We start from the raw sequence: 22,808 nt of genomic DNA, 5'->3' as shown, positions 1-22,808 counted from the left end.
ACATGTTGCCGTATCTATAACTTTCCAATATAACCCAGCTTCATGGAGAAAGCACATCAACGTACATACGCAGAATTCAGACACAAGTAAGTCTCATTGAACAACCTTTTCTGCAACCAGTCACTTTTCCTCCCGCCCAGACCTGGGGACTAGATCCAATTATCAACTCTGACGTCATTGCAAGGTGTGAATGGGATGCCGGCCCCTTCAAGTGTTTCATCATGTGAGTGGGGGAAAACGATTTGCTGGCTTTTACGGAATTGAAGAGTCGACCGTGTGGAGACTCCTTGAACCGAGAAAAATGTTGAACCTTACACAGATGCACTGCAAGAAGGGAGTGCTTTAAGTTCGAGGGATCAATCTGTAAGACCCCGGCCTAAACCAAGAACAATGGATGTTCCAGAGTCAATTCCGTCACAAGAGAGGATGGGTTGATCTGTAGGAGGGAAGCTGAGAAATACGTGAGATCAATGGTGATCTGAGATTGTAGGTGTGTTGTGAATTCAGCGTGAAAATGCTCTGAATGATTGAATTTTTCTCAATTGAGAGTAATTTCTGTGAGTTCGTGTAGACGAAAGATTGTCTGTATGAACTTTGATGAGAAATTGCTCGTCTTGGCGAATGTTGTTCGAGTGTTCGAAAACTTCTGTGTTTTAAATTAGGATTCAGAGACATTTTCTAATGTCGTAGTTGAAAACACCATGATCCCATGAAGTGTGACAGTTGCTGGAATCAGAGAGTGGGAAATGGGGAAATCGTGTTAAAACCAATTACTCATCGTGCGGAGACTTGGTTAACTTTCCACCCACTACTTTGCTGACTCTTCCAACTGATTGCACGACTTGCTCACATTCTCATCGTGGGTGAACACACGTGACGTAGACCGCCAGACCAAAACCCTAATTAGTATCCCCCCATGTGACACGATATAAATCTCGTGATTGTGGAGTCAGTTGCTGACTTTATGGGACAATGAGTCCATGTATTGCTGAGTTGAACATGATTAGCAAATGTTTCGAAACTCATGAATTTAATGTGTCTGCTGAGACGAGGTATCATCATAACCTAAGACGAGCAAAACTGTGTTGCTAAATTTTTGAATATTGATAGTTGAACCAATATTCTTTGATTTGAGCAAATATTGCTAGTCTGAGCGAATATTGCTAATTGAGTAAATATTGCCGGTTCGAGCGAATATTGCTAGTTCGAGCAAATATTGCTAGTTTGAACAAATATTGTTCTTTTGATGAATTGTTGGTAGCTGGACCAAATAAAATATTAATTTAAGTTACTGACTGCTGAGTCGAGCAATGTCAATCATGGAATCAACATAAATTATCAGAGTGTTCGAATCTTCTCAGAATCACGTTTCTGCAGAGTTCTGGATTCAAAACCCTAATTTTACCGAGATGATGATTTACTGAAAATCACATAGGACCGGATACATGGGATGACGGGTTCACCATATAACGCCCAAATGCTCGAATGAGAAAAAATACCAAACTCTCTTGAGGACCAGTTGGTGAAAGAATGATTAAATGTTGATTTAATCATTTACTGAAATAATGCTCGTGTGAGCGAAAAATCATAAAACCTGATGTAGAAAATATGAGGGACCGACTAAGAGGTCATGATACCGGCTCTTAGTGGTCGTGGGACCAGTAGATGGTCGTTTGAGTGAACTTCCAATTGTTTGGAAAGAGTTCGAACCTAATATGAGCAACTGAGCAAATTAGGTTAAAATCATTAAAACAGGCGGGACCAGCTGTTTGCAAGCCTCAGGGTCACCCTTGGTCGGTCAAGGGGATGTGCCCGTGTCACCATGATGTCCGTGCTTCAGTCCTGAGAATTTTGATATTTTCTGGTGCACGTTTGAGCAACATTTGGAGAAAATATGAAAAATCCATGGTTTTGCTGAAACTGGGAAAAATACATGAGATGATGAAAATAATAAATAAACAAGGAATCACAAGTTGTGGGACCGGCCACGGCTAGGGCATGACTGGCCGGCTGACATGCGGTCCCACATGCTTTTCCCAGTTTTATGTGATTTTATGTATTTTTCTATGATTTAAGGGAAATTCCATGAAACTGGAGAGTTTGGCGAAATTAGGGAACTTCCATGAGATGAAAGACATAAATTAAAATATAAAATAGGGAATGGGAGTGTGGGACCGGCAATGGCCGTGGCATGGTCGGCCGTCCAATGAGTGCGGTCCCAAGGTACTCTTCCCAATTTTATGTAATTTTGATGATTTTAGATAACTTTCATAAAATCAAAGGGATTTGTTGAAAACCAAGATATTTTGTTGAAATCAGGGAGTTTACATGAAATCAGGAAACAAAACACCAAATAATAATAAAATAATGGGCGTGTGGGACCGTATAGGGCATGGCCGACCGGCTAGAGCCCGGTCCCATAAGTTTTCCTAATTTTTTAATATTTTCCATGATTTTAGAGAAAATACATGAAATCAGGTAATTTTAGGGAAATTCATAAAATCAAGGAATTTTCATAATTTGAGAAGGAATAATAAAATAATGGGACGTGAGGTGTGGGACCGGCCACGACCGGCTGGCCGGCGGTCCCGCGACACCTTTCCCTAATTTTATTATTTTTGATAAAATCATGTGATTTAGATAAAAATACATGAAATTAGGTAATTTTCATGATTTTAGGGAAAATTCATAAAATCAAGGAATTTTCATAATTTGAGAAGGAATAATAAAATAATGGGACGTGAGGTGTGGGACCGGCCACGGCCAAGACATGGCCGGCTGGTGCTCGGTCCCGCGACACCTTTCCCTAATTTTATTATTTTTGATAAAATCATGTGATTTAGATAATTTCTTTGAAATCAAGGAAATTTGATCGAACAAGAGGATTTTCATGAGATCGTGAAGATAGTAAAAATATGATAAAATATAAAATTGGGCGCGGGACTAGTCACGACATGACTGGCCGTCTAGTGAGCCTAGTCCCCTGGCGCTTTTGCTTAATATTTTATTATTATTTTTTTCCCTTCCTATTTTGCATAGGTTCCTCGTTCGTTCGTATTTTTGAAATGCTCGTTCGTGCATTCAAAATGCTGGTCTGTGCATTATCCGCTAATTACACTTACACCATTTTTGTCAGGGCTTATTCGATGCTCAGATGCCTGTTTCGTTGAATATTTATTACTAACCTGTGGAATTCTGCTGGGAAGAACCACAGATTGAATTAACGAAATATAACGAGGAATCGTAGAATATTGTTGGATATTCAGGCGATTGATTGACGACTCGTAGAATATTGCTGGATATTCAGGCGATGGCTCGTAGAATATTGCTGGATATTCAGACGATTTAAGATAATTAATTGTTGGCTCTATACTAGAAGGGCTTCCTGTCTAGGAGCATTAATTATCTGAGGGTTGAGCAATATGAACTTGATGGAGTGTCATATTCCTCTTGCATAGTCGGGGAAAACTTGGTTACATCCCGAAGACGTTGCCGCTCTATACTAGCAGACATGCTGTCTAGGAGCCGCCCAATCTTTCGATTCTATACAATATGAGATATGTTGTGGCCTCAGCTGAGAGACTACACATCTACATCTTCTCTGAGAGACTTTCTCCATCAGAGGTGGCATGAGCTTTCATGCATAGATACATGAGTCTCGATACTCATCCGATTGCCGAATCCGGAGTAATTACTGAAATTGCTCAGTATTCATGAGATGTGTCGTGGCCTCAGCTGAGAAACTATACATCTACATGTACTCTGAGAGACATCCTTCTCAGTCAGAGATTTTATGGCATGAGCTTTCATGCTTTGATGAGAGACATGAGCCTCAATACTCATCTGGTTGCCGAATCTGGAGTATAGTTTTACAATTCTACCCTTTGTCGAAAATCCACCATCTACACATCAAAAGTTTGGAAGTTGTCTTATTCAATAATAATGGATCCAATAATCAAATAGCGGCGCAACATCAAAACCCATTCCAAGTTGGAGACATGGTAGTGAAAGTTGCCGCTCAGCCTCCTTCGTCCGACTCCACAAACGAACCATACCTAGTAGCAGAAGTTATTTTGGGAGGCTACTGCAAGCTCATCAACACGGACAAGTTAGAAGGCGTAGTAATACATGCCCGGTGTCTCAAACCCTTCAAAATCTAAAAACTCGCGCCACCTCTTGCCTCAAAATTATTTTTAGTATTTCCTTCAGCAATTTTGCTTTCATGCAATATTTGTAATTCCTCCAAAATGATTGCACTGCTTGCATTCATAATTAGGGTTTCAATTTTAATTGAAAGTATCTTTCTTTCAAAAAATAAGTTTTCCTGAATCTTAAAGGGAAAAGGGCCAAGTAAATCCAAACCCTCACAAAGTCATTACCCATCCATTCGAAACCAAAAAAAATCAAACCCTACAAGAAATATCTTATTCAAAAGCATCTGAAGAAGGGAATATGCAAGGAAGAAGATCAGCAAGTGGCGGCATAAGAACATCTGGCTTCAACTTTCGACTGATGAGGTTTCTCTACTTTTCACGACGGGTTTCCCAGCTTGTGGCAGCTCACACTTCTACATACCCAGGCGGCATGCCACAGACATCCTGTGTAATTTGCAAGGGAAAGTCCGATAAAAGGTTGGTCAAATCCTTAACTATTGCTATTGTTTCCCCTGTTTTGAGTTACGGTTGCCAACGACATGCGGAGGCATTATTGTGGAAGTAGCCAAACAGGATGTGACACGCCATCTAGCATTATTGCTGCGCTATTTATGCGTTTTGACTTTCCATCCGCTGAATCGCTCTGGAAGAATGTAAGAACTTGTTTTTCGCAAAAAGGGGTTTTGGAATTCTTTCAGAGATTTTATTCATTCATCCATTAAAGCAACATGAATGAAAGAATATTACTCGGTGAAGCATGGCTCCAGTAACATGAACAAACAAAAACTGAAGTATCAAAAACATCTACAAGTTACGAAAAAAATTGCTCTTCTACGGAAGGAAATGATGAATTGGTAAAACTAGTTTCCAATGCCAATATTAAGGTCAGCAGCGCCTCCACTAGATTTCTCTCAAGTACTTGCTCCAGCACCCTCTCTAACAGCAGGCATCCACTCCAGAAGCCGTTTCAGCAACAGCTTCATCATCTACTCCAGAAGCCGTTTCAGCAACAACTTCAGCATCCTCTCCAAGAGCCGTTTCAACAACAACTTTGGCGGAAGCTGTTCCAGTTTCCTTCTCGTGGGCCGCACCGACATCTTTCTCAGAAACTGCTCCAACAGCCCCTTGAGGATACACTGGTTCGTCCACATCAGAGTCAAGGATTACGATGTCGTTATAAATAGGATAATCAAACTTATTCTCGCTCGGGGGCTTCTTATGCTCAACCTTTCGTCGTTTCAGTCGAGCAGCGAACCTTTCAGCTCTGGCACTTGGTTGCTGAGACGCCTTATCACACCGGGACGCTTCATCATGTCTCCATTTCTCCTCCATGTCAACCGAATACATGAAAGCTTAAGCACGCTCTCGAACAATGCGCAGATGAGTGAGAGGCACACCCTGTATGATCCGGCCAGCTTCACGGAATAGAGGATCGATTTTATTTAATACCTCCTCAGACGCAGAAAACCTGGGTTTGTCAACTTCAAATCTTTTCTCCGAGGAATTGGAAGAGTGATCATCGCCAGAAGTTCCCATCATATACTGCAGAAAGGCATTATGTCTGCATCAATAACCTACGTGATGAAATAAGACAAAATAAAAGATGCAAGAAGATATAAAGCAATACCTGAAAAGAAGATGAACGCAATTTTGTGATGATCGATATGAAAATAAAGGCTCAGAATGATCTTTTATATTACGCAGATATAAAAGAGAAGCCTGAAAAAGAGAAATTCTTTCGCCTGCCGTATATGAAGGCTCGGGATACGGGATATCAACTGGATTAGATACTTATCTATCTGGGATAATTGGCTCACTTGGGTTGCTGACGGAAGGAAGCTCGCTGCTACATAAGCAAAGCCAACAGAACATGAGTAGAAGAGAGGGTAATCCCTTTTGAACGGCACCTTGAGAGTTTGGGTAGGAAAAAGAATCTGTTTTGGATTCATCCACGCCCAAATCAGCGCCAACATGACTCAAAGCTCCATGACCAAACTCGTGCCAATACTCCGTGGTCAAAGTTGCAACGCCAAGCACTAGCACCCTATAGCCGAGCCGGAAGTACGCCAACGTCCCAAGTCGCCGGCGCAAGGACCATAGACCACTCGTGCCTCTTACCAAGGTCAGTCGAATTCTCTCTGGCAATCTCCGCATGTTTTACCTTTTTGGTTTCACCCTTGTTTGTCACCATCTCATGCTTACCCCGCAACAATGCCACTGTTATGAGCTAAGCAGGGGACTTAATGTTGATGGTGGTTTTTAGTTCAGGGTTAAAATTGTAAACCTTGCGTTTAGCATGCCGTCACTCTGCAAATAAACGGAGCCATGTAAAAGTGATGAGTGTTCAACCTCTTCACTGGCGCATTTATTGAGCAACTCAATATTTTCTTATGAAATTTACCCAGAATGGTGCATGTAGCAACAATCCCAGATATTCTGTAAATTTCGGCACCTTGCCTTGCCTGTATTATAAGTTTCTTTGAATACTTTCTGTGTTATGTTCCCCGCCCGAAAACTTAATATTGATATGGCATGACAATTTGTGTTCACTCGCAGCAGAGTAGCGCGGATTTCCAAGTATCAAGGTTAAGGTCCTTGCATAAAAGTACTCAATCAGAAAGCATACAGCTCTCTGGCAATAAACTTAAAGAACTCTGTGTCAACACATAGAATTCAATCAATTTTGTGATAATTCACAAGATTCAAATATTACCCTAACTAATTTGCAAAATTAGGGTTTTGCGTCCTGCGCAATGTATTAGACCACGCATGTCGAAATTAAGCCTAGGAAAACTAGGCAATTAATCTTCCATGGATTAGTAGGTGCAAAATCCTACCCAAAATCAGAAAACAAGGAATAAAAGGAGCCGCGGAATAGGAGAAGCAACAAAGGGAGGTGTGGCCATCCCATAGGCCAGTCGGCGCCACTTGCAAGTGGCCACACCCCATGCTGCTCGAAACGGCCCCTATTTCCTGTCGACCAATCAGGTCTCCTTAAACCCGCCACACGCACATGAGTTGTGGATGGGCCCATACTTGTCGGCCCTATTTCCCATCGACCAATCAGGTCGCTTTAAATCCGCCACACGCACACCAGAAGTGTGGCCACACCCATGCTTGGCCGGCCCCTCTTTTTAATCAACCAATCAGGTCGCTCTAAACCTGCCACAGTATTAAAAGAGGCAAAATGCGCCAGATGGTCACAATGCCAAATTGGCTTTCCAAAACCCGTGCCAACATGCTAATTGGCATGCCTAACGTGCCATTCCGCTCCGGCATGCTAGTGACGTGCCAAACATGCCATGCCGCGCCAATACACTAATTGGCATGCCAAACATGCCAAACGTGCCACTTTGTCGCGGTAGCATGGCAAACATGCCAAACGTGCCACTTTGCCGCAGTAGCATGTCGATCGTGTCAACATGCCATAAATAGCTCGCCAACGTGCTAACCCACTTCTTGTTTGTGGCCAAACGCCATAACATATTCCAGTTAGGGTATTCTAAACATGGATCTGCCTTAGTGGAATTAGTCGAAACCCTAATTTCCAGTAGTGGCCCAATTACGCTACTTTGGCCCTACAAAATGCCACGAGCCATGTGGGACCCGCCAAATACTAAAAACGACGCCATTCTATAATCACCCGTGGCCATCCTTGCGCCTATGGTTATTCCCATATTATGGCCTGCCATAATTCCTTTAATGTGGCCATGGCACCGATTGCATAAAGCGCTACCGTGCTGCGGCCATGTTGTACGCGCTAATTAGGGTTTCGATATTGCAAACCCTAATTTAGCTAAAGTTGCCACGCCAACTAAGTCAAGTAATTCTCCTAAGGCCCTAAGTTTGATATAGCAACAAGTCCAATGTTGCCAGAGCCATATTTGGGTCTAACACCAATATGCCAAAATAGTTGTCGTGGCTACGCCAGGCGCCACTATGTTACTGGCATGCCGCTACATGCCACTACACCAATGGCATGTGTCAATGACGCCACTGTGCTACCATTAGGCGCCAACATAATGTGGCCATAATCAATGGCCACCCTTTCTCATGAGTTACGATCTCAGCCGTCCAAATTCACCACAGAAATGACAGGCATGTGGAAAGTTTTGGGCGACCAACTAAAACAAGCCAAATAGCATCACGTGTTATTATCTTATGGCAAGTCTCCTGATTTTGACTTGCCACACATAGTAACCTGCTACATGTTTTCCATGAAAACACTCGAGACATCAAACATGTCACAAACTGGGGGACGCTCATCAGGGTATTGGTCTGGCGGTTTACAGCGTGCGGCGTGCAACACACCTATTATAAGAAAGTGTCAGAAAGCAGGGCAGTTAGTGACGGCAAGAAGTAGTGGGGTGTAAACTAACCTGTTACTTCCATAGTGGGAACATGGTTTCTGACAGTTACACATAACCCCACTTCTCCATCACTCAATCACTCCCACTTTCTACGAGATCAGGGTGCGTTCAATATGACTTGTATAAATAGGTTATACCTAGTTTTCAACAGACAACAAGTTTTGGTTAGAACAACAACACGGTATCCAGAAAACACCAAAAAACTGATAGCTTACATTCCGCAAGCCAGTTCCACATTCTGATACAAGTCATAAAATAGCCACACCTTCAGAATTAACCATTCTGGTCTCAACACCTTCTTCACTTCCCTCCTTAAGACCAACCCTTCTCCTTCACTTTGCGACTGAAGCAAGACTGGAACGGTGGTTTCTTGGTTTAGGCCAGGATTGTACAGATTGATCTCTCGAATCTAAAGCACTCCCGTGCAGTGCATTTGTTTTAGGTTTAGATTTGTTTCTCATCCACACACCCAAATTTACCAAAACCAGCTGAAACAGTTTTTACCCATAAACAGATAGTTGGATCAATATTCGAGCAACTGCAAGTGTTGCTCAATTCAACGAATTACTGAATAATAAACTGAGCAAGTATTGCTCAATTCGATAAATTACTAAATATTGATAGTTGGATCAATATTCGAGCAACTGAGCAAGTATTGCTCAATTCTGACAATTTACTGGATATTGATTGTTGGATCTATATTCAAGCAACTGAGCAAGTATTGCTCAGTTCGACAAATTACTGAATATTGATAGTTGGATCATATTCGAGCAACCGAGCAAGTGTTGCTCAATTCGATAAATTACTGAATATTGATAGTTGGATCAATATTTGAGCAACTGAGCAAGTATTTCTCAATTCTGACTATTTACTGAATATTGATAGTTGGGTCAATATTCAAGCAACTGAGCAAGTATTGCTCAATTCGACAAATTACTGAATATTGATAGTTGGATCAATATTCGAGTAACATAACAAGTATTGCTCAATTCTGAAAGTTTACTGAATATTGATAGTTAGATCAATATTCAAGCAACTGAGCAAGTATTGCTCAATTCAACAAATTACTGAATATTGATAGTTGGATCAATATTCGAGCAACCGAGCAAGTATTTCTTAATTCGATGAATTATTGGTAACGTGACCCAATAAAATATTAATTAAAATATTGTTAGCCTACCAAATATTATATAATTAATCCAGATGTTGATTGCTTAGATCAACATAAATTTATTAGTGTTTAAATTGCTCAAAATCGTGATTTGCAGAGCATTTGTTCGAAACCCTAATTTTTGATCAATTGTTCATCAATTGATGATTTACTGAAAATAGGCCACTAAGTGAAGGAGTGATCGGCTACATGGGATGATGGACGACCATGTAGCGCCCAAGTGCTCGAGTGAGCGTGCACCAAATTCCTTTGTTGACTGGTTGGTGAAAGGATGATTAAATGCTGGTTTAATCACTTATTAGAATAGTGCTCGTTTAAGCATTAGGTGATAAAACCTAATTATGGAGAAGTGAGGGACCGTCCAAGGGAGCATAGAACCGGCCCTTGGTGGTGTGGGACCAGCTGACGGTCGATTGAGAAAATTCTAAGTTGGTTGGAAAGAGTTTGGACCCAATATGAGCAATTGGGCAAATTAGGTTAGAATTGTATGGGACCGGCTCGTTGCAAGCCTTAGGGCCGGCCTTGGTCGGTCAAGGAAGCATGCTCGTGTCAGCATAATATCTGTGTCTCAGTCCTGAGAGTTTTGGTATTTTCTGGTGTGCGTTTGAGCAATATTTTGGATTTTCAGAAGAGTTTGATCTTTGACTGAAATTCTTGATTTTGCTCGAATGAGCAACTAGAACTTTGCTTTTGTGACCAATATTTTGAGAATATTAAAATAATAATATTTTAATATTTGACCTGAGTATCCTAGCCGGTCGTGTGATCGTTTGACTTTTTGGCTTTTTCATGGTTTGAGCAATATTCGAGAAAATATAGAAAACCAGGGTTTTTGCTCAAACGGAGGAATTTCGTGAGATGAGGGAAATAATAATTGTGAAAACAAGGGATTGCAAAGTGAGGGACCGGCCATGGCTAGGGCATGACCGTCCGTCTAGGTAGCCCGGTCCCGTGACACTTTCCCCTAATTTTATTATTTTTCATCGTTTTAGGAAAATATGGAGAAACCGTGAGTTTTGCTCAAACAAGGAAAGTTGCTCGAATGAAGGATTCTTCATGAGATCATGAAAATAATAAAATAAAAAAATAAATAAAGGAAGAGGCCTGGGGGACCGGCCACGGCGGCATGACCGGCCGACCAGTGGGGCTGGTCCCTAGGCGCCTATTTTATATTTTTTATTATTATTTTGTCTCTCCTATTTTGTGTAGGATTCCTCATTTGTCCATATTTTTGAATGCTCGTTTGTGCACTGGGGTGCTCGTTTGTGCATCATCGTTGAGTACACCTGTACCATTTTCTTGGGGCTTACTCGGTGATAGTCCAGATGCCCGATTGTTGAGTAATTATTATTAATTCATAAAATTCATCGGAGAATGATTCATGAAACGGAGTAATAAAACGAATTGAGTATCTATTACTAATCCATGAAATCCAGTCGGGGAATTCAAGGAACAGAGTAATGAGATAAAATGGTTATCTATTACTAATCCATGAATCCAGCCGGGGAATTCAGGGAATAGAGTAATGAGATAAAATAGATTATTTTCTTGGAATTCAGTGGATGGATGTCACTGTAGAATTAATCTATTTGCAGAATCGATATATGAGATAGTTGAGGCATCATACTCGTTCTGAAAGGTGCATAGTCAGGGAACAACGTGCAGCGTCGACGTCCTGAAGGCGTTTATCCCTCTAAAAAACAATTATATCTAGAGAGCCGCCTGAATCTATACACGGTCTCTCTACATAGTCAGGGAACAACGTGCAGCGTAGACGTCCTGAAGGCTTTAAGCCCTCTAACAAACAATTATGTCTAGAGAACCGCCCAATCATTATTCTATGTACAGGTGGGTCTCTCTATTTAGTCAGTGAACAATGTGCATAGTCGACGTCCTGAAGGCGTTAACCTCTCCGACAAAAAATTGTGTCCAGAGAACCGCCCAATTATTTGATTCTACATAGAGGTCATGATGAAATGTGGAACATCAAACGCTCAGCCGGGGAGGCCTTTCGAGAAACATGTTCATCATGGCTCTGAGAGGAATGTTCGCTCAGTCAGAGATCGTGAAACGGTTCACGGATCATAAAATATGAATCATCACATGCGTTCCTGAAGCCGGGTCAGAAACATGCAGTATCATGATTTTACGATTTTGACCGTTGTCACAAATCCACCATCAACAACTTCATATTGTAATTCCTTGACACTATGTCTACTAGAGTGTAATCATTCACATCTTCGCAGTTATATTTTTAATATAGCACGACTTGAAAGATACGTTGGGAATGAAACAGTTCAAGTCAAAATATTACTAACCTCAAGAGGAAGGATGATGTCGTCGCTGTAGCTTGTTACTTCTTCACATTCTTCAAGTCTTTGAGTAATACTTGTATGTCTCATTATCCTAATGTTTCTATCCAGACTTGAGCCCAATTACGTGACTAGAATCCTTTTTTAGTCAAGTTTTTGATGTTTCCATATCTATGCAAGATGGTTGTTAGAGCATTGCTCGGTCGAAATCGCAAGTGTTTCTATCTCAATCTTGTTTGTCAAGTTTAGTTGCCAAAACTATAAGTCTTGATTTATAGTCTACTTATAGCTAAGTCTCCGATTAGGATAGTAAGTGTAGTTGAGCCTTAGACTCCACGAAGTTCATCGATTGAATACGAAGAACTACTCAAGGGAACTTGTGGAACTTCATCAACAAAAGGTATGAGGAGACTTGAACTTATCTATCACTCAAAGTCTATCTATTCTATCTCCTATTTTGAGACAAAAGTCGTATTGCTATATAGACTTCGATTATACACATTTGCTATTTCGAGCCGAGTTTATCTCGCTTATCTATATTTCGAAATATGTGTTGGTAAGCTTTCCCTTTGGCCAAGTTCATCTTTACTCGTGACGAAAGTCATGTTGATTGTTTCAGTAACTTGAAAATCGCTTTGATGAAAATAGTTTGTGAATAACAACTATTTTAACATCCTCTACGAAAGTTTCAATGATTGAAATGAGAGTTTAGAACAAGTAACCATCTTTGGATATAAACATAGTATGTTATCACATTTGTGTAAAAGTTTAAAAGCGGGAACCCAAAGTATGCGTACCCATACGCGTACTGGCGGTTGTTGGAAAATCCGGGTGAGTATGCGTACCCGTACGCATACTGGCGGAAAGTTCACGTCCGTGAATTTCTGCTGGAGTTTGAAAGTGAAAAACATACTCAATCTGGTTGCTTAAGAATGCGTACCCGTTTGCATACTTAGGTAGGTTACTTTCTAAAATCGGTTCGTTCATGAACTAAAACATTTATATAATAAGGAACACAATAACCGTGGCTATAATGTTCATGAATCGATTCGAGTGAATCAAAACCGATTTTGCTTCGATTATGTCTTGTATACTTCTATGAGATCTAAGCAATTGAACAACTCTCTTAACTAGTTCATTTGAGTCATTTGAACTAGTTATGGTAAAGATGAATAAGGTTGATATGAAAGTGCTCATATGACTAACCATTGGTTAACTATTTTTGAACCGACTAAGTGTACACGTTTAGGTACGGTTACTCAAACCTAAAGGAAGTTATATTTCATATGTGTATAAAAAGCTAAGATCAATCTAACGGTTGAAAGATATTAGCTTGAATCTAATCAGGTTTTCATCTAACGGTGAATATTGACTGTTTTGTTACCAAGGTAACTTAGATTGCAAACCCTGATTTGAAATCTATATAAAGAAGAACTCTAGCAACTGGGAAACATAATCTCCACACCTCCTGTGTGATACTAGTTGCATAAGATAGAGTCGATTTTCCTTTAACCTTAGGTTTTTCATGAAACCATGTAGGTTAATGACTTGAAGACTTCATTGGGATTGTGAAGCCAGACCCAACTATTTTCTCTGTAGTTGCGTGATCTGATCTTGCCGTTTCTACCGTGATTGAGTACAATCACAAGATTGGCTTGAGATTTATATCTTCGATAGGCAAGATAGAAAAGTAGTTACAAAAACCTTCGTCTCATAGTTTGTGATTCCACAATATCTTGTTTCGTTAATCGATTAAGATTATTGTGAGGTGATTGATAATTCTAGGTTGTTCTTCGGGAATATAAGTCAGGGTTATCGATTGGTTCCTGTTCACCTTGATTTATCAAAAGATGGAACAAAAACTCGTAGGTATATCTGTGGGAGACAGATTTATCTATTTAATAGACTTTTCTGTGTGATACAGATTTATTTATCAAGTCTTCGACTTTGGGTCGTAGCAACTCTTAGTTGTGGGTGAGATTATCTAAGGGAATCAAGTGCATAGTATTCTGCTGGGATCAGAGACGTAAGGAGCACGACTGTACCTTAAATCAGTGTGAGATTCATTAGGGTTCAACTACATTCCATACCGAAGTTAGCTTTATAGTAGGATAGTGTCTGTAGAGGCTTAATACTGTGTGGTGCTCAAATTTGGACTAGGTCCCGGGGTTTTTCTGCATTTGCGGTTTCCTCGTTAACAAAACTTCTGGTGTCTGTGTTATTTCTTTTCCACGTTTGTAAATACTAATATTCTGTGGAGCACGTGTCACGATCTCAGTGGTCGCATATAAGATAACTGTGTAGCCCTCGCTATACAGAGGAATCCAAGTGACAGAGGATACCTTCGTAGATCTACTTTATCTCGCCCCAAGAAAGGATGTCTCGACAGCTAAGATGAAAGAAGTAAAAGCCTAGTCTATGGAAGAGCAGCTGGCGAAGGGACAAAGGTAGATGACATATCTAATCAGCATTAAATGCACAAATCTCTTATCTACATGGATAATCAAGGCACATAAAGAGAGATGATGTGGCGGAACCATATTGGCAGAGGCTGGCGGTGAACGAAGGTACAATCTGTACTGAGGCTGGGGAGTTCCCGAAGGAGCGTGGGTCAGCTGAGGTGGCAGAGTTCGACTGGAGAGAGCACGCGGCGAACGAAGGTACCATCTGTGTTAAAGGTATATCAGGAAACGATGGACCCAGACGCAGCAAAGATACACTGGGATCAGAAGGGGCTATAAATACCAAGCCTCACCAACAAACTAGAGGCATTCAATACCCGAAGGAAGATCTAGTCTTAAGCTTATACCTCTTTAATGTTTAGAACTTAAGTATGTACTTCAACTTGGGTTCTTTCTATTACTTTGGGAAGCATTTAAGATCTTTGTAACCATCATAACTTTATACAAAACAATCACTCATTACCCCATGGACGTATACGAAAGTCGAACCACGTAATCTCTTGTGTCTCATGATAACTTAGCAGCTTTTGTATTATCTTTGTATTCTTAGTTGTTATTGCGATCTTGAGTACCCTTTACTACTTAGCACTATCAGTTCAACAGAGGCATCAATACTACTTAGTATCTGATTCTCCGAGCTGTACACATTACGTAGACTACGGGAAAACGAGTAGTCACAGTTTGGCGCTAGAACGTTTTGCTCACCAGCTTGAGTTTTTATATTCCTTCATTTATTTTACTTATGCATCTTATTTAAACGAAGATATCTGAGCTCAACAACGATGAATCTCACTTTCTAGTGATGGGTTCGTCCGTTGTTTTCGCAAGTTCTTTGAGTTCATAGCCTCTAAAGACTAGCAATCTCACAGATCTACGCAACTTTTCAAAAAGAAAAATAAAAAACCACCCACAAAACGCTAAAACTTTTATTTTGTACTAACAACCTTTTCCGACAAAACATCCTTTAAATATGAGTACCTCAGACTGCAGAGGATTCTCAGTAAAAGTTTAAGGAAAAAATATCTTCTAAAACATTTAATAACCTTGTTTTTTGGGAAGATCTGACCCTTTTTTTCTATTGGTTGTCAACGTTTAAGGTTGTTTCTTCCAAGGGTGTCATAAAAATTTAATACCCGTCTTTCCAAATGTCATTTCAGTCCTTTTTCTGAAAAAGATGCTTAGCCGTCTTCTGTGTCAGAGCATTAATTGCCACTTTTGACGAAGGCACCCAAGTAGCAGGTTTTTGTCGTTTTTTCTGTGACTACAGGATAGCAAAAGCCGAAGGCATGCAGAAACCAAGTGATGTACCAACAAGCTCATGACCAGCAGTCACACGAGGAAGATATCAAAAGCCATCTCAAGAAAATCAACGAACGGAAGTAGAGGACGGTCAAAGTGAAATAGCACGAAGGACGATTGCTAACAAACCACTTATTCTTGCTGAAGGGATGGGGCAAACATTGGGAGCTCAACCACTTTACGACATGTCGTTACCGGAGCATCCCAATATCACGCAGCCACCTGCGACCAACGAAGGGTTACCCAGAACCTTAGCTCCTACATGACGAGGGTTGGGAAATCTAACTCCAATCCAGATAGATCCGGACGCACCGGTTATAGATGAAGGAATGGCTAGCTCTGATGATCCGGCCGACAACACTCCTCAGGGTGGTGGAATCCACAACGAAGAACAAATAGCATCTTCGCTACTACGAAATAAGGAGCATGAGGATGCAATACACGTGATGGCTCAGGAAAACCAGAACCTAAAAGACATGCTAGACGTGCAAATCGAAGGTTCCCAAACTCACCCTCCGCTAAAGAGGCGTGAAAATGGAGCTATCTCAGGAAGACGAAGGGTGGATCTCAACCCACCAAAGGCTAACCCAGTAGGAGGATCCAGAAGAACACGCCGTGATCCAGATGATACAGATCCAACATACAAGCCCTCCCAGTCCTACTACGACGAGACATTTTCCAGAGATGCTCATAACGTGAGCATGGTTATGGAGCAAATGGAAAAATGCGGAAGGAGATACAAGGACTAAAAACAGGCCACGCAGGCGCAAGACTAGAAGATGTACTACAAGAAGCAACAACATCTCCATTGTCTTTTCGCATTTTGAGGGAACCCATCCCTCCGAAATGCCCTGTGCCTACGTTTCAAGCATACAACGGCACGTCCGATCCCACAGCCCACCTACGGTACTACACTCTTGTCCTTTCCCATTGGGAAAGAGATGAGGTAGTACTTTGCAGGTACTTCCCGGCAAGCTTGACGGGATCAGCATTGGCATGGTATGACAATTTACCAGCAAACTCAATTGACTCCTTTGAGCAATTATCTACGGTGTTCTTGGAGACATACATGTACAACAAGTCAATAAAGGCAGGGTTAGATAGACTATTTGCATTATCTATCGGACCCCAGGAGACATTGATGCAATACACAGATAGGTGGCAAAAAACATGCCAAGCAATAGGGAAAGTCAATCCAGAAATTATCATTAATTGTTATAAGTATGGGCTTGACAGAACCTCAGCCATTGTCGTGGAGCTTCACAACCGAGCCCTTGATTCTGAAAGAGAGCTCAGTGTTGTCCAAGACCGCTACATCAGACTCGAAGAGATCCAGAATGACAACCCCAAGGCACAAGCAAAGACAACAACAGGTCCGCAACGAACCAACTCTCTGGAACCAATTCCGGAGATACCTAAGAGGCAAAGCGAGACCGGGGGCAGAATCAACTCTCGAGACAAAATATCAAAATAAGAAGATGGCAAAGGTAGAGAAAAAGGAAGAGGCGAGTACGTAGATAAGATCTACACAAAGCTAAACACCATATTCTTCCACATCTTAAGCAAGGAATGAGCGAAGCCAGGCTTTCCCTACCCTAACACTAGGGGAAAGCAACCAGATAAAACAAAGGAGGCTAAGGGATACTGCGAGTACCACCAGTACTATGGACATACAACTGATACATTCTATCACCTAAGGAACACCATCCAGAGATTCATAGACGAAGGCAAGTTCATGGAGTACGTGCAGATACAACCAGGTGATACTGAGGTATCCCCCAAGAAAAGGGTAGAACTACCTCAGGACGGCAAGTACATCAACATGATTACCTTCTCCAGCGGAGGTAAGGAGGAGCTACTCGAAGACATCCTCGAGTTAGCTCGAAACAGGAGAAAGCTAGAAGCTCACGAAGTGTTCAAGCTAAGTGGACCACCTACTAGCACTTGGGAAGAATGGATGGCCACACCATTAACATTCTCAACAAAAGACGTCAATCAGGAGGTCGAGATGCACAATAATCCACTTGTGATCACTCTTCCAATGCATGGATGGAACGTCATGAAGGTCCTCGTTGACGGGGGAAGCTCGTTAAATGTACTGTTTTACGAACCCTAACTACGCATGGGTTTGACAGTAGATCATATGGACTCTTCCACTTGCACAATATACGGTTTCAATGGAGTAGTCTCTAGGCCAAAAGGAGAAATCGTCTTGCACGTATGTGCATGACCTTTAGTAACAAATACAAGGTTCTGTGTGGTGGAGGCACCTTTGCCTTACAATGTAATCATGGGAAGGCTATGGGTCCATAGATTACGAGGAACAGCTTCGACATATCATCAGTACCTTCGATTCCCTACACCCATGGGTGAAATGGAAATCAAGGGTGACCAGCAAGACGCAAAGCTATGCAATCTAGCAGAGGTCAGACTCAACGAATAAAGAGCTTCCACCCAGCAGCACGAAAGAAAAATACGAAATGCAAACACTAAAAAAGTGAAGGACGAAGCCTTCTCAGTACCCGAAGCCATCTCAGTTCCGGAGACAAGCACCTCCGCCACTCCAGGGGAAAACGTCTCTTCCAAATGACAATTACAGAAAAACACTCCTCAACGTCCTCAGAAACAAAACCTTCTCACCGGTGGAACTAACAAATAAAATCAACATCGGAATGGAGGTGGAACCAAAGATAGTCAACATCGGAACTTTACTTGAAGAGGAAGATAAGATGCATCTACAAAGGCTACTGAGGGACTACGCAGATGTCTTTGCGTGGTCAATGGAATACATGCCTGGAATTAACCCGAATTTGGTCTCCCACCACATTCGGCTCAAACCAGAAATACCACCATTCAAGCAGCGCATCCCTAAGGTGGCGGACATCTACCACGAAGCGGTGGAAAAGGAGTTGCAAAAGCTACTAACCGCGGAATTCGTACGAGAAGTCAAGTATCCCACGTGGATATCCAACATGGTGATCGTACCCAAGAAGAACGTAGGTGTACGCATTTGCATCGACTTTAGCAATCTCAACAAAGCCTGCCCCAAAGACAGCTACCCGCTGCCAAATATTAACCAACTAATCAATGCAACTGAAGGTCACCAAAGGCTATCCTTCATGGATGGATACTCAGGCTACAACCAAATCGCCCTTGTAGAAGAAGACTAGGAGCATACTGCGTTCTTCACCCCACGAGGTTTGTATTGCTATACAAGGATGCCTTTTGGACTAGAGAACGCAGGGGCAACATACCTGCGATTGGTAGACAAAATCTTTAAACCATGGATAGGCAGGATACTGGAAGTCTATGTGGACGATATGCTTGTCAAGAGAAAAGAAACGAAACACCGTCTATCAGACCTAAGGGAATATTCGAAGCCATGAGAAGTTTTCATATGAAGGTAAACCCGGAGAAATGCACGTTCGGAGTAACCTCAGGAAAATTCCTAGGATACTTGGTAACTAAGCGAGGAATATAAGTGGATCCCGAAAGGGTCCGAGCAATAATGGAAATGCATCTCCACGGACGCTAAAAAGAATACAATATCTAAATAGAATCTTAGATTCCATGGGAAGATTCATAACAAGATCGTCAGACAAATGCAAAGCATTTTTTGATATACTAAGGAAGGGAAGCAGGTTCATGTGGACCACGGAGTGCGAGAAAGACTTCCAAAAAATCAAGGAATATTTGACTCCGGTACCTATCCTACAGAAGCCGGAGCCAGGTGAAATTCTCACCTTGTACTTAGCAGCAACAAGATACAATGTGAGCGCAGTATTGGTACGAGACCAAGGACAAGGAGAGAATCCCATATACTACATCAGCAAAACACTCAGTTCAGTGGAGCGTAATTATACCAAGGTGGAGCAGCTCATATATGCCTTAGTAGTGGCAACACAAAAACTAAGGATATATTTCGACGCACATACCATCCGAGTCTTCACAAAGGCTCAAATAAGTCAAATCCTCGACAACACGGAAAAAATCGGAAGGGTGGAAAAATGGAATTTCATGGTCAAACAGTTCCACATAATCTTCGAAACTAGGAAGGCTGAGAAATCGCAAATCTTAGCAGACTTCCTAGTGGACCTACCTCTCAACGACGAAGCGGAGATAGATGACATCTCAGGAATGGAGGAAGGCAAGCAAGAACCAGAAGACGTCTTGGAACCTCAGAATTCACGAAGGTGGGAGATATTCGTAGATGGCTCCTCCAATGGAGAAGGAGCAGGCATAGGGATTGTAATAACAACCCCTACCGGAGACCGACTCATATATGCGTTCAGGTTAGAATTCGAACAGTTCACTAATAACATCCCAGAATACGAGGCGGTCATACATGGTCTGCGCTTGGCACGGGATCTAGGCTTGTCAGATGTTCGTTTGACTAGTGACTCACAGTTAGTCATTAGACAAATCGAGCTCAAATATCAAACTTTGGGTCCGGTACTATCTTCGTACCTAAAGCTAGCACAGGAGCATGCGTCAAAAATTAACAACGTTACGTTCAGACATGTCTGTCGAAAAGATAACAGACACGCAGATGCCTTGGCATTCATATCATCGATGTTAAGGGACAGAAATACCACCTCCGTGCAAATTGGAAGGATATATGAGCCTTATATAGAAGGACTAGTCTCAGGAGTTGAGGAGGCAATGGCTGTTCAAATTCGATCCATGAGTGAAGATGAAAAAGGAAAGGAGGACGAAGAAGAGCCGGATAACGAAGTCGAAGGATCTGACAAAGATCAACCTATGTCGGACAAAGACAACGAAGACATCGAGGACGAAGCGGAAGATGATTGGAGGATTCCAATTCACCAATACCTTGACAAAGGCACCTTACCAGCAGATGTCAAGGAAGCTCGGAAGATCGAATCGAAAGCAGCAATGTACAGCCTATGTGATGGGATACTGTATAGGAGGTCATTTCTTGGACCCCTGATGTGGTGCCTCTTACGAGCTGAGGGCAGAAGGATGCTCCATGATATACACAAAGAAGATGCCGACAATCACAGCGGAAGAAGATCCTTGGCAATCAAAGCCAAAATGCAAGGATATTACTGGTTAAGCATGTACGAAGATTCAAAAAACGTGGCTAAGCGCTGTGAGAGATGCCAACGCTTTTCCAGGAAAATTAAAGCACCAGTAACGGAGCTCAACTCAGTCATCAGCCCTTGGCCATTTTTCAAGTGGGGGTTTGATATTGTCGGACCTTGATAGAGGGAACCTCAAAGCGAAGATACCTTGTTGTGTCTACGGATTACTTCACCAAGTGGGTGGAAGCAAAGGCTTTGGAAAGGATTAGGGACACAGATGCCTTTAAATTCTTGTTTGAACAAATCATATGCAGGTTCGGGATACCAGCCGCCATAGTCTCTGACAATGGAAAGCAGTTGCAAAGAAAGAATATAGATATGTTGTTCGATACTTTCAACATTCAGAAAACAAGTCCACTCCTATATACCCTAATAACAATGGACAAGCATAGGCGACTAACAAGACAATAGCGATGAACTTGAAGAAAAAGCTAGGAGCATACAAGAAAAGATGGTGCGAACTGCACAATTTCCTGTGGGCCTACCGAACTACAAGAAGGGCGGCCACAGGATAAACTCCATTCCTGCTAATCTACGGAGCCGAAGCTGTCATCCCAACAGAGATAATACTTCCCACAACAAAAACGAAGGCATGTAAGAAGAACCTAACGACGAACATAATGTTAGGAAATCTCGATGATCTTGAAGAAAGGCGGGAAGTGGCTTTGCAGAAGATGGTAAACTATCAACGAAGGCTAGCTCGCGAATACAACAAACGGGTCATCCCTAGAAACTTTGTGGTCGAAGAATACGTATTACGTCAGATACCACCATATCAAAGAAAGAAGGAGTGGGGAAAGCTAGCTCCGATGTGGGACGGGCCCTACATCATACACGACATCGCTGGAAAAGGGTCATACTACTTAAGGACCCTCAAAGGTGAAGTACTACAACACCCTTGGAATGCTATGTACCTAAAAAAGTACTACCCGCAAGAGAATGGTGATCACTCAGGAGAAGAAGGTAACGGGCAATAGCCCACCATGTCATGTCCCTGATCAAAGGTATTATGAACCTTACTAATCAACGAAAGAAACTTTTTTCTAAGAGAAAGTCAATTTTTGATTGGGTACAAATTGAGTTAGAATAGACACCCTCCGTCAGGATTGACGATGAGACAAGGAAAGACATAACTACGCATATGTCAATACTCGGATCCTCGGAGTGATAACTCCATTCATGAGGCAATAAGAAAAAGTAAGATATCCCCTACAGAGACACCTTGTCGAAGTAAAGCATCCTTCGCGCTGAACGCGTAGGGTTACAGGAAAACTATTGCCCACGTAGGAGCCCTAGCCACCTCGGTACCTTCTATCCAAAGGATACTTAGGTAGGACGATGAATGTTCCACCCAAGGTTAAACATACCTTAGCACCTAGTGATGACTTGAACGTGCAAACATCTAGACACAACACGTCTACAAACAAAATATTCATGCAATAAAGGTACAATAATAATGTTACCAAAATATGACTAACATGTCTTAAAAGTTGCAGTTAGCAAAGATTCAAATCATCAGGAAACATTGTTTCAAGGAAATGAGATGACACAAAGGCCCCTCAGCTGGGGGCAACATACAACAAAGAGTTCAGTTAAGATAGACAGAATCAAGGATAAGGGAGACGAGGAAAGACCACACTCTCATCTTGGATCTCGGCCTGTGCAAAGGCATGATTAATATAATCGATGGCCGACTTCTCAAACTGCGCCTTCATCTGAGCAGACTGAGCCACCAAATCCGAAGCAGACTTTTAACGAATCTTTGTCATCTGAGCAGTGAGCTGATCGTTAGCTTGCTGGAGAGCCTCCGCCTTGAACTTAGCAGTAGTATCAAATTGGCGAGATATCTCCATTGAAGATATTTGGCCTTCAAGACGGTTGATCTTAGCATCTTCACCCACCAGCTGCTCCTGGAGACCTGCGAATACAAAGGGT

At 41.9% G+C, this 22,808-nt stretch overlaps 1 protein-coding gene across 1 annotated transcript; it reads left to right on the top strand.

Annotated features, from left to right (window-relative positions):
* The first annotated feature begins 20,430 nt into the window (after window positions 1–20,430).
* LOC113279361 lies at window positions 20,431–20,994 on the top strand. The gene is made up of 2 exons (XM_026528053.1): window positions 20,431–20,666; window positions 20,748–20,994. The coding sequence occupies exons 1-2, from the start codon at window positions 20,431–20,433 to the stop codon at window positions 20,992–20,994; spliced, it is 483 nt and encodes a 160-aa protein (XP_026383838.1).
* Window positions 20,995–22,808: the final 1,814 nt, after the last annotated feature.

The sequence above is a fragment of the Papaver somniferum genome, chromosome 5 (genome assembly GCF_003573695.1).
Source record: "Papaver somniferum cultivar HN1 chromosome 5, ASM357369v1, whole genome shotgun sequence".
NCBI classification, from domain to species: Eukaryota; Viridiplantae; Streptophyta; class Magnoliopsida; order Ranunculales; family Papaveraceae; genus Papaver; species Papaver somniferum.
Note: the sequence above shows the minus strand (reverse complement) of the source record. Positions and strands in the feature narration are given on the sequence as shown.

What these genes read in the sequence shown, in the direction of transcription:
- LOC113279361 (XM_026528053.1), top strand. Translation starts at nt 20,431, where the DNA reads ATGGCTGTTCAAATTCGATCCATGAGTGAAGATGAAAAAGGAAAGGAG. An exon ending in ATCGAATCGAAAGCAGCAAT is followed by an intron (nt 20,667 to 20,747) that starts GTACAGCCTATG and finishes AGCTGAGGGCAG; the next exon opens with AAGGATGCTCCATGATATAC.